This window comes from Furipterus horrens, unplaced genomic scaffold (genome assembly GCF_987537825.1).
Source record: "Furipterus horrens unplaced genomic scaffold, mFurHor1.1.pri manual_scaffold_9, whole genome shotgun sequence".
Taxonomy (NCBI): Eukaryota; Metazoa; Chordata; class Mammalia; order Chiroptera; family Furipteridae; genus Furipterus; species Furipterus horrens.
In genome coordinates, this window is record NW_028327179.1 from 30,431,436 (window position 1) to 30,447,076 (window position 15,641).

At 41.2% G+C, this 15,641-nt stretch overlaps 1 protein-coding gene and 1 long non-coding RNA gene across 2 annotated transcripts in view; one reads left to right on the forward strand and one right to left on the reverse strand.

Annotated features, from left to right (window-relative positions):
• On the reverse strand, positions 1-4,679 carry LOC150001511 (uncharacterized). Its single transcript, XR_016513049.1, has 5 exons — positions 4,587-4,679; positions 4,043-4,112; positions 1,769-1,802; positions 965-1,063; positions 1-125 (listed from the first exon to the last, which is right to left on the reverse strand). It is a non-coding gene; the product is annotated as an uncharacterized LOC150001511 (long non-coding RNA).
• PON3 (paraoxonase 3) overlaps positions 2,023-15,641 on the forward strand; it is a 26,859-nt gene continuing 13,240 nt past the window's right edge. The window contains exons 1-4 of the mRNA XM_090287218.1: positions 2,023-2,189; positions 3,655-3,725; positions 7,959-8,014; positions 14,528-14,693. Of these exons, the coding sequence (XP_090143344.1) occupies positions 2,116-2,189; positions 3,655-3,725; positions 7,959-8,014; positions 14,528-14,693 (367 nt within the window). The 5' untranslated portion in view covers positions 2,023-2,115. The remainder of the gene's footprint in view (positions 2,190-3,654; positions 3,726-7,958; positions 8,015-14,527; positions 14,694-15,641) is intronic.

The window sequence follows — 15,641 nt, forward strand, 5'->3', positions numbered from 1 at the left end:
TGCAACTGCCTGAGCCCAGCTGATGTCGCTCTTTCCTTCTCCTGGAATGCTTCTCTGCTCTTAGTGTCTTCTCTTACTTAGGGTCTCAGTTTAATGTCACCTCTGGAGGGAGACCGTCCCAATTCCTAGAGAGAGCAAAGGGCTCAGCACGAGTATGTCTTTGGAGCTATAAGTCCTCTATTGAGCCCCTACACACCAGGAGACAATGTTCCTCCGTGCAGTCATCGTAAGGCCAGGTGCCACGTAACGAGGGACCATCCTACAGCCCATGCCTGGTGACACTTTTTGTACTCACCAATACTAAACTGCTCAGCTGGTCCTCTTGTGCCTTTCCTGAAGAAACCAATAAGAGCAGGAACCTAAACCTTCCCCTCCTGCCTTCTGCCTCCTGACCACCCTGGTGTCTTTCCCATGTGGCCCTGCATGGTGTGCCATGCAGCCTGTCTCCAGGACTTGGGAGTGCAATAAATTGTTTTTTTTTTTTTTTTAGCTTCTCTGTCTCTTCTTGTGGCCACATTTCATTGACAATTTCATAAAAAAATACAAAAGAGCTTGCTTGTTTCCTTTGTCTTTTTTCCCTTCCCTCTCTCCTCCCTCCTTCACTCCTTCTCTTCTCCCCTTCCTTGCTCCCTCCCTCCCTCCCCCAAAATATATTTCCCCACCAGAATGTAAACTCCCTGAAGGTAAGGGCATCATGTTTGCACTATGCCTTCAATGCTAAGCAAGTAGTTGTAAGTGACCATCAAATATTGCTATATGTTGAATGACAAGAAATGTTCCTCCCCTTCTCTCTCAGCCTCCCATGGCCCCACCCACATACCATTCCAGAGAACGATATACATTGAATAGACATGAACATATGTTTATAGTTCTAAGCACAATGCCAGACACATAGTAGGTGCTGCATTAGTAGCAGGCTTTGTTATTCACAGCATAAGTATGCATTCATATTATAATCATGTACCCCACAGATCAGAAGCCACCTTTTCTTTTCTTAATATCTCCAGGCCTGGTAAATTTTTTTTTCTTATCACATCAGTTGAATTCAATCGAACTACTGTTTCTGTTGGTAAATAAAAACAGATCATGCTAGAAGATGCTACTCTGCTTTGCTCAAATTCCTCAGTCTTCCCTATCCTCAGCCCCACTCCCTCCAGTCTGGCCTTCACTAGGAGTGGGGAACGTACATTCCTCACGGGGTGGAAACTGAGGACCCAGAAGAAAGCTCAGGGAGGCTTTTAAAAATCTAACCACCACCCTCAAAACTATTCTGCCTTCCCCCCACTCTGCTCATCTTCCTGTTACCTATTCTATTTTTTTTTTCTTCACTTTTCCCGATTTGTCTTTATTCTATTAATGCTGAGGGGAGATACTGAGAGTCACAAATCCACCCAGTCGACACACTGACCCGGGTGCCCCCCATAGCCAGCGTCCTGTAGCAGGGCGTGAAGCCAGGAGGTGAGGTCCTGTGCCGGGAATCGAGGAGCAGGGTGAGTTAAAAAGCTCTTCGTTTCCATTAGCTTCCATTAGCTTCCATTAGCTTCGTTTACCAGTCCTCCCATTGGCCGGAAGCAATTCTCCAGCTCAACTCACTTCTTGCCTTTCAGAAACCGGAAGTTGGGGCTCTGAACTTGTGCTCCCCGAGGCCCCTTCTGTTCATTTGAGGAGCTTAAGTAGAATTCTGCAGCTTTTCACGGCTAACTCCCTCTACACACCATTGGGTGTGTTCTTGACAAAGCTGCCAAGAGGACGAAAAACAGACTTTTACCTGCGGCTCCGGACTCTGTCCCTGTACTTCGATCCTTGAAGAAAAAGAAAAAAAAAAAAAAATCCCTCGAGTCAAGGTTTCGCCTTGAATCTCACGCATATAGGTGGCCTTGAATCTCTTGCGTCAAGGTAGCCTTGGATTCCCCACCCCCGCAAAAGATGGCCTAGAACCTAGGGCGGCGGAGGAGGAGGGACCGGGAGACATCACGGCCGCAGCGCCCCGCAGCGCACCTGCCCGCAGGTACGGGAAGGCGGGGCGGGCAGCAATCCAGGGCGGATCTGGGAACCTGCCCGCCCCGCCCCCAAGAGGACTCTGCTCGGGCTCCTCGCCACTGAGTACCCCGGACCATGGGGAAGCTGGCGGTGGTGGCCCTGCTCGGGACCGTCCTGGCCCTAATCGGGGAGAGGTTTGTGGCGTTTAGGTGAGTTGGCATCTTGATGGGGCGTCCTTGGCCCTCTTTCGTCTTTCAAATAAGGTCAAGGGCTGCCCGGTGCCGCCTTCCTAGCCAGTAAGAGTGAGCAGTTTTGGAACCTCACTCCTCAGTTCCACCCAGCAAACCGATGTGGAAAGTGAGTGAATTGCTTGCCTTTCGTAAGAGAGTAGGACAGAAATGCTCCCGCTTATTTTCTGCCAGTCACCTGCCCAAGCCCCACTTGCAGGTCGCTCTCAGCATTCTGCTCCTACAAAAACAACGTCGGAAGCGCTGGGTTTGGGGTTGGGGACCAGACTACCAGCTGGATGTTGGGGCTGACTCTGACATTGCCCAGGGCCGGTTAAACATTGAGGAATACTAGGCTGCAGACCTCATCACAGATTGAGAGCTATTCAGACAGGAGGGAAATGAGCCTGAACTTGCATGTGGTAACTGGCATTTTGTAGGTGTCTGAGGTTTTGAAGTGGAAGATCTAGTGGTGATAGCCCAAAATATCTCAGGAAGAGTCAATACTGGGCTAGGAAAAAAAAATGTTAGGGGTTACTACACATTTCTGAGTGGATCTAAAACCTTTGCTTGCCTTCAGTTGTCTTCGGGGTGTCTCTTATTTATTTCTCTAAGTAGAAGCTGTAATCTCTTGAAGAGCCTGATGCTTTTGGTAATTCTTTCTAGTTGAGCTTGAGTATGTTTATTGTAACATTTACTCCCAGTGTACCCAAGAGAAAATAATAAAAAATAATTACTATAAAGTAGTTATAAGGCATATTTTTTAAAAAGTGACAGTAAGATAAATCTAAGTAATGAGTCTTCCTGAATATTCTTTAATAAAAATTTAAACATATCCCTGCCATTTAAATGAATGTTTCACTGTGGAAACAAGAACACTATATTGAAAAATAATGTGACCAATTATTTAGATTGTGGTCAGTTTGATGAATTGTGAAGTAACTCAGCATAAAATCTTTAAAATAATGAAAGCAAAGGCTACAGGGTTTAGTTATTGGGGAATTTGAACTTGGGGAAAGCAGTTTGGGGAGGCGGGTTGTGAGTCAAAAGACAAGGCCATAGTAGATTAAGGGGAGCCAAAGTGCAGATTTATAACAGACAATAGTTTATCAAATTAAATAACACATCTTGTGCATTTAAATTAATAATACTGTGCAGTTAGTTACTCATACTATTAAATATTATCACTTATTTGGGCAGCAAAGTGTTGTCCATGTATAATTGCATTTTAGTCTTTCAACCATAACTGGGTGAGGTTAGCTGATATAGGCACATTACCCACACAATGTCCAATCATGCAAATAAATGTAAATGAAAGGAGTTGCCTACTTGTTATATTGCGAATACACGATGAAAGAGTTAATGAATATGAAAGGAATTAAAGACCACAGTGAGACATCGATTTTGGAAGTCATGCATTCGCCTCCAGTATTTTTGTCTTCCACAGACAAAGAACTAATGCATTTCGAGAGGTGGAGCCAGTAGAACCCCGTAACTGTCATCTCATCGAAGGAATTGGTATGTATGTGACAGTACCAAGAGGAGCCAGCACAGTTTCTTGGTCACCATCCACCTGAGTGAGGCTGCCAGCTGATTTAACCCCTTGCTACTCCTTAACCCTGCACTTACCCCAGCTGCCTCATCACAGGTTCTCAAGGGGTCTCTCCCATGTCAAAGCCAGCAGCTTTCTCTCAGCACCCTTTCTTACTGATGTCTCTCTACCACTTGAAGAATGTCATTGACTAGTCCTTAGCCTGTTCCTCACTGTGATATTTCTCCTCTCGTCCCTTCTGTGATATTTCTCTCCCTTCTCTGTCCTCTGTTGCCCATCTTACCTCCCTTCCTTTTTCATCTTCCCTCTCCATGATATTTCTGGCTTCCAGTGTCACTTCATTCAAAGTGTATCTGCAAGTACCAAGAGGAATATGACTTAGTCCTTGTCCTCCAGTACCTCGCAGCTTACTGAGGTGTCTTTAAAGAAATTAATTAAAATCCATAGCCAGATCTCTAACCTCTCCAACAGCAGGCCTTCTTTTCTAGGCTGAAATCCACTTTATTCTACTTTGCATTTCTGGTATTTTCTCCCTTAACCCACTACCCACAACCAGCTCTTCTTCTAGACTTCCCTCACGCATGATACCCCCATTCTCAAAGAGGCTCAGTTCACAATCCAAGAACCATTGTTTCCCCTCGTCCCTCATTGTTCCACATGACACATGTTGACAGCAGCCTCCTAGTGCCTGACACAGGGCTGATCTCCCCTGCTAGTTACTGCCATGACTGCTGATTTGGGCTCCAAGCCTCCCATTTTCTCTGACACTTCTAGAAAAAATAGTTTCTGTTCATTGTTCTGGGAATGAGCGCTTTTCACTCTCTCACCTTTGCTCATAAAATTCCCTCCACTAATTTCATCTCTGCTTGCTGAAGTCTGCTGCAAATTTCTCTCCTACCTTGAATTCTCACAGCACTCTGAAAGTCTGGTTCACTTATGACACCTACCACAAGCTTTATTTTATAGCTAGCAGTGTTTTCTCTCAATATCAGATTGCAAACTCCCGAGGGTCAAGGACTGTGACTTATTTATCAACATGTGACAGGATGGCAGCATAGTTCATTGTGATAGGAGTTTGTAATATAGATATATAAAATCATAAAGAATAAGAACCCTTTTAAAATTTGATCTCCTTTCTTTCCTTTTTTTTTTTTTTCCCCTCTCAATTGCTAAAAGAAAAGTTGCCTGGCCTTTGTGCTTCCTGATCTTAGAGGAGGTTTGTGCTGCTAGCTGGAAAGCAGAAAGAGTTGAAGACAAATTCCTTCCTGGCTTCTGTTTTTAAAAGCCTGAGCTCCTGGAAGGGGTTCTAATGGAGAAGGGATAAGAATATGTGGGTTTTTGAATAACAGGAACCCTTGTCCCACTGCTTGACAGTATCCCGGGGTAGAAGCAAGACCTAGGAAGGAAAGGCTACAAGGCATCTTTATGGAGGCTAGATTCTTTGTGCGGTGTGTCCCAGCCTGTGCAAAAGTCCTGTGCTTATACAGGACATGGCAGTGACAGAATTGTCTAAATCAGTGATCTTTAACCAGTGTGCCGCAAGAGTTTTTGAAACATGCAATACTTGACTATTTAGTCAGGGGCACTGACCTCTCTTCCCTTAGACTGTCAAAAAAAAAAAAAAAAAGACAACCGCTAACACAACAGCCATCCAGTGTGAATAAATCAAAATTATACTAATTTTTTAGTCATATTGACAAAAAATATAACATATATTTTGGTATACCACAGAATTTTAATAATTTATGTGTGCCATGAGATGAAAAAAGTTGAAAATCGCTGGACTGGATCATTGCTAGTATCTAGTTGTACTCTCAGATTGTGTAATTCAAACATATTTGAGAAGATAAAACTACAGCTAACATTGTAACACATAAATCAATATACTGATTATCCAAATATTTTGAAGAGAATGATTTAAAGGAAGCTGACTGGGAGTAGAAGAAAAAAATGCCACATTACTTCTTGTGTCTGATAGCATATTTACATTTTATTTTGGAGAACTAAGCAAGTTAGAATGACCATGGTTATTTGTCAATAGGACAATGTTGATATGTATTTAGAAATACTAATATTGCCTAGCTTCTATGGGCATTCTGCTGAGTCCTTTACCACCATGCACGTCATCCTCATAACTGATCTGCGAGGCAGGTGCTGCTCTCTGTCCCTGCAGATTAGACACTGACATACAGAAGAATGAGGTCTCTTGCCCAGAACTAGCAGGCAGCAGACCTAGATTATGAGCCAGGATGGATTTCTTCCATGCGTTGTACGCTCTGTGGTATACTACTACCTTTCTCTACTGCCGACATGTTCTTATTACAGAAGATTCGAGAAAGTGTGATGGTAGCAGAAAACAAAGTCTGAGATGCAAAAAGGTGAACTATTAATAAGTAAGGCTGATCAAAACAAGATCACTAATGAGACAATACTCACAAGACCCAATTACCTGATGAGTGAATGGCTTTATGAAACAATGGGAAACCACTAAGGGATTTTAGGCAGGGTGTGGTAGGCAGCAACAGAGTTGGGGGGAAGTTCTGATTTGTGTTTTCTTCAAGACTTAGAATTTGGGGATTTATCTTATTGGTGCAAGAAATTCTCTTCTTGTTTTCCTGCCCCAGGATTCTTTCTGGGTAGAAAGGATGAACGGTAAAATAATTCTAATCTCCAGAAATCATATCTCATAGATGTTTTTGTATTAAGTTTATCTTTTTCCCAAGGTTTTGAGAGTCAATGATTGTTTTAACCAGGGTATTATTTAACCAGGCTGTTATTTGGCTGCCCTTGGCATTTCCTCAAAGCTACACTTGAAATCTGAATGGCTTTATTAGGACTTGTCCTGAGCAGCATGATCAAGTGGGCAACCATAGTGTTTTGGTGTCTTCCTATCTTCCCCTCCATCCCTTTTCCCCTCCTGCAGCTTCCTGTTTCTCCAAGATATATTGCTACTCCATACTAAGTTTCATTTGTTTTTTTAGATGGCTGTCACAACTTTCACTCTAAGATGTGATGTGATGATAGTATTATTTGATAGTCATGCTTTGGCATGACCCTTTCTAACATGTGTGGTCTCTCTGTAGTCTCTCCTCAGCAGCTTGAAGGTAGCCTGAGATAGATATAGAGATAGAGATAAAGATAGAGAAAGACAGAGAGAGAGAGAGAGAGAAAGAGGGAGAGAGAATAAGCTAAAATCTATGGCTGTGACTTTATATGTCTATCCTGTGGCATTACTTCCACCTCATTCTGTTTGTCAAAACAGTTACAAAGGTCTACCCAAGGGGAGAGAATAGAGACTATCTCTTGATGGGACACATTTTAAGAAGAGCATGTGGCCCTGGCTCTTCAAGTACACCAAGAAGTTGTTCCCTCTCTCTCTCCCCCTTCCTCTCTCTCTAAAATCAATAAATATATATCCTCGTGCAAGGGTTATAAAAAAGAAGAGCTTGTGGCCATGATACATATTGATTCTACCATGTTTGTAAAATACATTTTCCACACTAGATAACCAATGCCTTCACCCTCAGTCCTGCCTGCTGGACCATGTCATCTGTGGTTCTGTCTCTACTAGGGGCCATGCAAACCCCTTTTTAATCCTGGTCTCAGTCTTAACTCACTTATTATATGCCTCTTTCCAAAGAAAAATGCTCAAGACCAGCTCTCAATCGAAAGAGATCTGACCAAACTCTTTCAAATTCATTTATATTTAATAGTTCATCTTAAGGCATATTACCTTTGTAAAACAGAGCAATTACTCAAAAATTTACCAATATGATTAAATAATAATAGACTTTTAAAGTCTCAAACAAGTTAGAAACAGAAAAATTCTTGGCAGAGAGGCCTTTAAGAGATATCACCAATCAGGCTATATAGATCAGTCTTCTAGGGGGAATAAATTGGAATCTCTCAGAACAAGACCATAGATGTCATTATTTAAAGAATAAATCTAGTATATCTATTTTATAGTAAATTGCTATTTTTCCCTTGAGATTGAATTCTAAAAATTAGTATTGGAGTCTGACTTGGGTTTTATTGTAGAATAGCATGCCTCTGGGATTCCTGCAAGTTAACGTAGTTTACCAAGTAAATAGTTACAAAAAGTCAATGGAGTTCCCAAAAGAAGTTCCAAGTTTTGACTGTGAGATTTATCTTTTAAGCCTTCAAACATGCATTTTTCTGATCCTCCACTTCTTTTGCAGAAAATGGCTCTGAAGATATTGATATACTTCCTAGTGGGCTGGCTTTTATCTCCAGTGTAAGTATTTCCCATACCCCTTAGATGCTCATGTCAGTAAGTGTATAGACAGCACATTAATGCCAACTAAAGCTGCCAGATGGACCCCCACACACTCATCCCACTTGCAGGATTCTGGAGGGCTAATCAGGACACCACAGAAATGCTCAGGCTTGCTCCCTATGGGCAATTTCATACTCAGCAGGGTCTTAGTAAATTTCTAATGATTTTCGTTCAATTCTTAAACGAATCTCCAGCTCTTTCCTTTTCTGTCCATCCCCATCTTTGCTGTATTCGGCCAGGCTTAGCTTCTGGTAGTCATCTCAGTAACTAGTATTCTTCTCACCATGCCTGCCTGTGCTTGGTGCTAAGTAAATGTTTGTGGATTGAATGTTACCCATATTACTGGATTAAAAACCCTAAGCATTCTGCATCTTGGGTTCCCTATCATTTTTTCCAGCTCTTTCAAAGAGAAGTAGAGAAAAGCCTGAATTTTATTCCCAATACTATTTTCACAGGCTTGGGATGATCAGGAAGCTATATGAGGGATTGAATTTCAATTAATTAAAGTTTATGTGTTGTGAAGATGTTGAAAATCATCATACATTTGTTAAATCAATTGCAATTTGAAATGGGATGTAAGATGTTGAAGAAGTAGGTTGACTACATTTTCAATGTGAATTATGATTTCTGGAATTGCATGTCTTAATATTTATTCCATTTTAGCCAAGAAAATGCTACCAAATAACATGAACTTTTAAAGCTATATTATTTCAGTCAAAAAGGGGGCACATATAATAACTTTCAATGGCCTGAATTTCTAAATTCTTAAATATGCACAGTATAGTCAGGGTCTTGTTTGTATTTTAAATTGCTGCTGGTGGTGGTATGCATAGGGGTGGGAGAAATTTTATTTCTTTAGTTTTCCTCCCAAACCAAAGATAAAACAAAGCTGTCTAGAAAAAGCTTTTTCTTTGTTGACTTAAATTTTCTATTGACAATTTAGATTTTCAATGTTATGCCAAATAGACCTTTCAAAATGATTATAAGTATTGCTAGATTTCTGCGCTGTTAGGAAATAATATTTGTAGCTCTTCCTGTATGCTTCTTTTCTATTTTCACTGGAACTAAAAGTACTGACTTCCTGCTATACAGAAAATCGAGATTTTTGTCACAAATAATTCCATGAAAAATGTTAACATGAAGTTTTAAATAATGGAGCTATTTTCATAAACTAGCAAACAGCTGATAACTTACAGGCTAAAGAGGATGTTCTTTGCTTATTTTTAATCTTTATGACTATAATCATTTCAAGCCCTTATTCCTATATTCTCCTGTCACCCTAGCTTGCCATCCTAGAACATGTTTGGAAGCTGCTGTTCTCAAGGCTAATTCTGTACAATAGATATTCTTAGTCTATTTAGAGGTGCTAAGCAGGCTCTTTGCTTCCTTACCTTGGTCCTTGACCTGCAATGTCACTCCCTTCTTTATACGTATTGGTATTGGCTAACTTTTAGTTCTCCATGAGGTCTCACTGTGATGGCACTTTAATTCCTGAGGAGAGTCTTCTCTAACACTCCTGATGGCTGGGTGCCTCTTTTCTGGTCCCTTGGGTTCCCTGTGCTTAGGCCCTTACATCCAATACCATAGCTGATGAGCTTGCTTGGTGCTGTCTTGGAGGATTTCAAGCTCCTCAAGGCCAGGACTTTGGTGTGTTCATGGCCACACTCAGCACCACACATGCTACCTGGCATACACAGGTGCTTGAATATTTACTGAATGCACGTGCTGGTGAATAAGGCCAGAGGAGGACTTCAATGCCTGTCTTCATTTAGCTGTATGTAATCTGTCAGGGAAAATAAGGTGGTTGTACCTCTGCTACCAGGACAGGAACCAGGCCCAGAGTGTGTCTGCCTCAGGCCGTTCTGTAGTGTGTGGGTTCTTGACTTTGTATAGGAAAGATTTCATGACATGAGTCCAGGGGATTTTGAGAGGACAATTATTAAGGCTGGGGACAGTGAAACAAAGGAAGGAATTTGTGTAGGAGAAGTAAGAGGAGAGAGCCTAGGCTTTGGATCCCTAGAAAAGTTATAGGGAGTGAGCCAAGGTGGGGCTGCTGTTAGTTCACTGGGAAGTCATATGAAAAGGGGGCCTTGGAGGCAGGATCAGGGGTAAGATCAGGTGGAGCTGCCACTGCCCTGTGCTCCCCTGGCTGCAAGTCTCCTGGGGACCCTCAGAGTTTAGGAAAAAGTAAAAAGTTCACGCCTGGAAAGGGGCATGGGCATGCTCTCGAGGGAGACCACGCTGGGTCTTTGTCCGGAGGGCTTTTTATCTTTCTTTACAGGTGAGAATCTTAGAGGAGGGTTTCAGCAGAATATTCGCCTGCTTTCAAGATGCATTTTTAATATGCTAATGCATTAAACGAGCACATAGAGGAGTTTGGGAATATTCTTCGGTCTGTTACACTGTTATACTTTTACCTTGGGTCTGTCTGACTTTTAATGGGGTTTTTATTCATTTGATCTCTTGACTTATTCTGTCCTTGAGTTTAGCTGGCACAAATGGCATTAATGGAGTCTCTGTTCTCTATTTCCCAGACCTGGGAGATTTAAACTATGTATTTTCTGGTTAGGGAGGAGAGGTATAAACCATTTGCTCTTGGGTGTCCTTGGTTAGGGGAGATAAGGTCTTGAGATTCACCAGCTGGCTGTAAAAAAGTCGCTCAAACTGTTTGGCCTTGTTTAATTGTCTTATCTGAGTTTCACCACTCCACTTGCCCAGGAACTCTCCTAGCTTCTTACTATTCCACCTCACCTCCAAGTGATTTTCACCATTTTCAGTGGTGAAGGATATAAAAAAAATTACTTGCAGTCACTTGCTGCAAATTCTCACCCAATGGCCTTAAACAGAAAACCAGTGAATGGAAAGCCATCTTATTAGAGATGCTTCATTTATCATGACACTTAATCTAGGCCAAGTTTTTGACAATGCTCCACCCTTATTTCCCTATCAAATCGTTTTCATTTCTAGTATAACTAGTTTTTGTACTAGTTGACAATACCCTCCCATTCCCCCAAGCTATCATGGTATTTGCTGTGGTGTTCTGCCTTGAGCTACCTTCCTGCACAACATTCTCTCCCGTCAAACCTTTCTTTATGGTGTGGCAAAAGAGGCTATACAATTAATGATCTGAGTGATTTAGGCTGTTGACTTCTCTGGACTTACTTTTCCTCAGGTGAAAGGTAAGGTTTTCTACAGGTGGAAAGGGAAAGATTAGATGTCTCTGACGTTCTTTCCCCCCTCAATGCTACTATTATCTAAGTTACTGGGCTTGGTGACCAACTGACTATGAGGGAAAAGGTAGATCAGGCCCAGAGTGGGTCTGCCTCGGGCTGCCCTATAGTGTGTAGGTTCTTGGCTTTGTGCAGGAAAGATTTCACAAGTCCAGATGATTTTGACATTATTTTTATTGCAGCTGGGGACAGGGAAGCAAGAAAGGACCTGAGACAGAAGAAGCAGCAGGAGATAGCCTACGCAGGGTTGCTTTGGCTCTTAGGAATATTATAGGAAAAAATGAGTCAAGGTGTGTCTGCTTTGCCTTGCTGAGAAATCAGAGAAAAGGGGGCCTTGGAGACAGGTTCAGGGGGTTAGTCTGTGATGAGTTGCTGCTGCTCGCTGCTCCCCTGGTTGCATGTCTCATGGGGTCCCTTAGAGTTTAGAAGGTGCGTGCCTGCGGGAGAAGAAGAGAGGAGGAAGGCACAGGTGTGCTCCTGGGAGTAAGAGTGCCTACTGAGACCTTTGTGTTGAGAGTTTTAAAGGCTGGGATTTTAGGGCAGTCTTAGGGGAGACTTAATAGAATAGTCATCAGCCTTTTCAGGTGTGTCCTTTCAGGGTCATGGTCTCTACTGATTAGTGGGTGCGAGGACAGGGTGTCATGAGTCATTGCAGTTGGGCCTGGCATAGACTGCCTGGTTTTTCTGCTTTTCTGGGGCTGGAGCTAAAATATGACTGAGGCCTACATGTTATCTCTAGAGAGGAAAGGTCAGGAGGATCTAAACACCATGACTGGTGTGTACAACTATCTGCCTCAATTTCCCCATTATACTTGCCAGGAAATTTTCCCAGCTTCCTACTATCCTGCCTCATAAAGACTGAACTTTGTAGCCTGATATTCAGGAAGCCCCTAAAGGATAATAATAGGCAGGAGTGAGAAGCAGGATTCGAGGAGAAAATGTTGATTTTGGTTTTGACAATTTGATTATGAGCTGCCCTTAGGAAGAACTTGGGAATACAAGTTAAAACTCTGAAGAGAGATTCCAGGTAAATGTGTAGATATGAAAATCTTTGGTATAGGAGAATATATGAATAAGATCTGCAAGGAAAGAGTATTGAGCTAGAAGGAAAGAGGGAGGGATAAGAACAGAAGGAGAAAGAGAACAGGACTTCTATTGGGAAATTCTATAATGCTTTTGGTTTTTTGACAAAAAAACAAAGGGGTATACCATAGTATCAAATGCTGCAGACATATAGGTAAGAGAAAGTAGACGGGTTGTCAAATAAGGTATTTTGAAAGCCATTGATATGACCTTTATGGATACATTTATAAACTGTAGAACACTGATTTCAGGCAATTGAGAGTTGGAGCCAATTAAATCAGGTAACGAGATCAAGTGATGTTTCCGAGAAATTTGACAGTAAAATGAAGGCAAGATAAATGCATGTTTGAAGAAGTAAAGGGGCAATTTGTTTCAAGGAACAAGAAATGAGCAATTTTTCAGGCAAAAGAAGGGGATATTGGTGAAAAATAAGTGGTAAAGCAAGGGAGAGAATGTAATTTCTAAAGACAAACCCTAGGCAACAAGCAACCAAATAAACAAGTGATGGACTTAACTTAAAAACAAAAGAAGGATAGTCTTTCCTTAAGAAAAGAGGGAGAAAGGAAGAGAATTGATAAAACTGAAGAATTAGAGAGAGAAAGCAGGAAATCAGAGGAAATTTATGTTGGGTGATATATTTGCTTGTGACTTTTTTTTCCCAAGAGAAATAGGAGGTAAAGTTATCCATTGAGAATAAAGGGAAAGAAGGTATGGGCTCTGGAAGACAGAGAAATAAATTTAGAACGGACACTTGGAGAAATGCAAAGATTACCTAATAGAATAAATAAAAAGTTGATAAACATCATTGAATGTCTGGCTGAAGTTGGAATGATAACTTTATATGAAAGTTCTTCTGACCTGATTTTAGACTAGTCCTATAGGAGGTGGAGCAGAGGGGCAAAGGGTAAGGAAATTGACAAGGAGGCAGTAAGCAAAGGGTGTGGCTTCCTTAGAAGACAAGCCACTGGTTGATGATAGCAGATTTGAGGTCTGGAAGGAGAAGTTTTTGGCTAGGAGCAGGCTGCTCTCGCCTCCAGGTGTAGTGACTTAAGGAGGATGTGAAAGGGCATAGCACCTACTCTGATGTGTTTCAGCATTGCCTTAGGGAAAGCTGGTTTCCAGTAATATTTAGACATAGAAGGATTGTTCTAAGAAAATCTGGCAGATGCAGAGTCATTCCCCCAGGTGTGAGGTGAGGCACAGTGGAAGGAGCCAAGAATAGTAGTATTATAAGTAAGAAAGAGAGTGTGTGTGTATTTATAAGAAAGGGAGAGAGACAGAGACAGAAGGTCAAGTAGGAAAGAGAGAATTTAAATTGAGTATAAGCTGAAATGAGATTACAAGAAAAGATACAAGGTGGTTGACATTAATATATATCAGAGTGATGGGGGAGGGATGCCAGGGAAAAGTGGACTGAGTTTTGTAACTTCTGTAGAATAAACCAATCCCAAGATCTGATACAAAGACCAGGGCTGCAGCAAAGGCCCATTACATTCAGGATGCCTATCATCATTGGCTGATAAACACCTGGTTCTTCCAATAAACAGAGCCACTAATTACTGAAATGAGCTTTTTGCATTAGTTAGAGAAAAAGATTCCTGTTAAAATTTTCAGATCTGTCTATGGGAACAAAATAGGTCAGAAACAGTCAACTCTCTGAGACTGGTTCCCCTAAGTTAATTCTTGGCTAATTCTGTTATGAAATATAGTGGATGTAGGGATGGAAGCAATGCAATGAAACTATACACCCTTTCTCTCTGCTTTGAGGAAGGTTAGTTATAGCATATCAGGACTGGATAGACTCTTGGCCGTCATACATTTTAACGTCCTCATTTTCCAAAGGAGGAACCGAAGGCAAAGGTGGGCCAAGGGTCTCGCACACAGTAACACAGCCTAGTCTCTTGCATTGTCCATTTTGGTTAAACCCTTTCTCTCTATATTAAAAATTGACTCTGGGTTTTTTCCACTCCCAATGGTTTAGATGACATTGATCTCTCAGATCAGATAATGGCAACAGCTGACAGAGGAAAAAGTCCTAGAAATTGAAAAGAAATTTAGAGTTTTGAACACTTTTGTTAGGTTTTGAGACTTTAACTTCAGTATGAAAACATTGTTTTGATATGTATATATGTTCATGTTTATTCTCTATTTTTTATAGGGATTAAAATATCCAGGCATGCCATGCTTTGCACCTGATGAGCCAGGACATATCTTCATGATGGATTTGAATGAGCCAAACCCCATGGTCCAGGCACTAAACATCAATGATGCTTTTGACAAAGCATCATTTAATCCACATGGGATCAGTACCTTCATTGACAAAGGTAAAGCCCAAAAGCTTAGGAATGAGGGGGAATGAGGGAAACACAAACAACTCAGCACCAACTACTTAACATGTTTGTGAAAGGAGAGAAGATGCTATATTACCATAAAAATAATATATTTGTAAGACAGTACATATGTATCAACACATTTTTAAACATCACACTAAAGAAGGGAGCGTTAAAGTGATCACTCCCTCTTCCTCCTATCCCCCTTTTCTTCTCATTTGACCATCAGAGCCAGTTTGCATATTATTCTCGGAAATCTAACCTATAAACTAAAAGCCCTTTGAAAACAATTGTGTGATATTATAAGCATAACATGAAGGAAAAAAAATAGATAAATCAGACTTCACCAAAATTAAAGCTTCCTGTTTCAAAAGTCACGATGAGGAAAGTGAAGAAACAACCCAAAGAATGAAAGAAAATATTTGCATATCATACATCTGGTAAGAGGCTTGTATCCAGGATACATAAATAATTCTTACAACTCAGCAATAAAGTGATAAATAACCCAATTAAAATATCAGCAAATGATTATAGTAGACATATTTTAAGAGACATGCAAATGGCAATGCATGAAAAGCTACTCAATATCCTTAGTCATTAGGGAAATGCAAATCAAAACCACCCTGAGATACCACTTCACGATAACAAACAGACTATAATAAATGTTGACAAGAATGTGGAAAAACTGGAACCCTCACACCTCGCCGGAGAGATTCTAAAATGGTACAATCATTTTTTTAAAGCAGTTTAGCAGGTCCTTAAAATGTTAGACATAGAGTTACCATATGAGGCAGAAACTCCACTCCTTGGTATAAGCCCAAGAGAATTGAAAACATAGGTCCACACAAACACTATACACAGATGTTCATAGCAGCATTACTCCTGATACCCCCAAGGTATAAATAACCTAAATTCCCATCAACTGATGAATGTATAAAATAG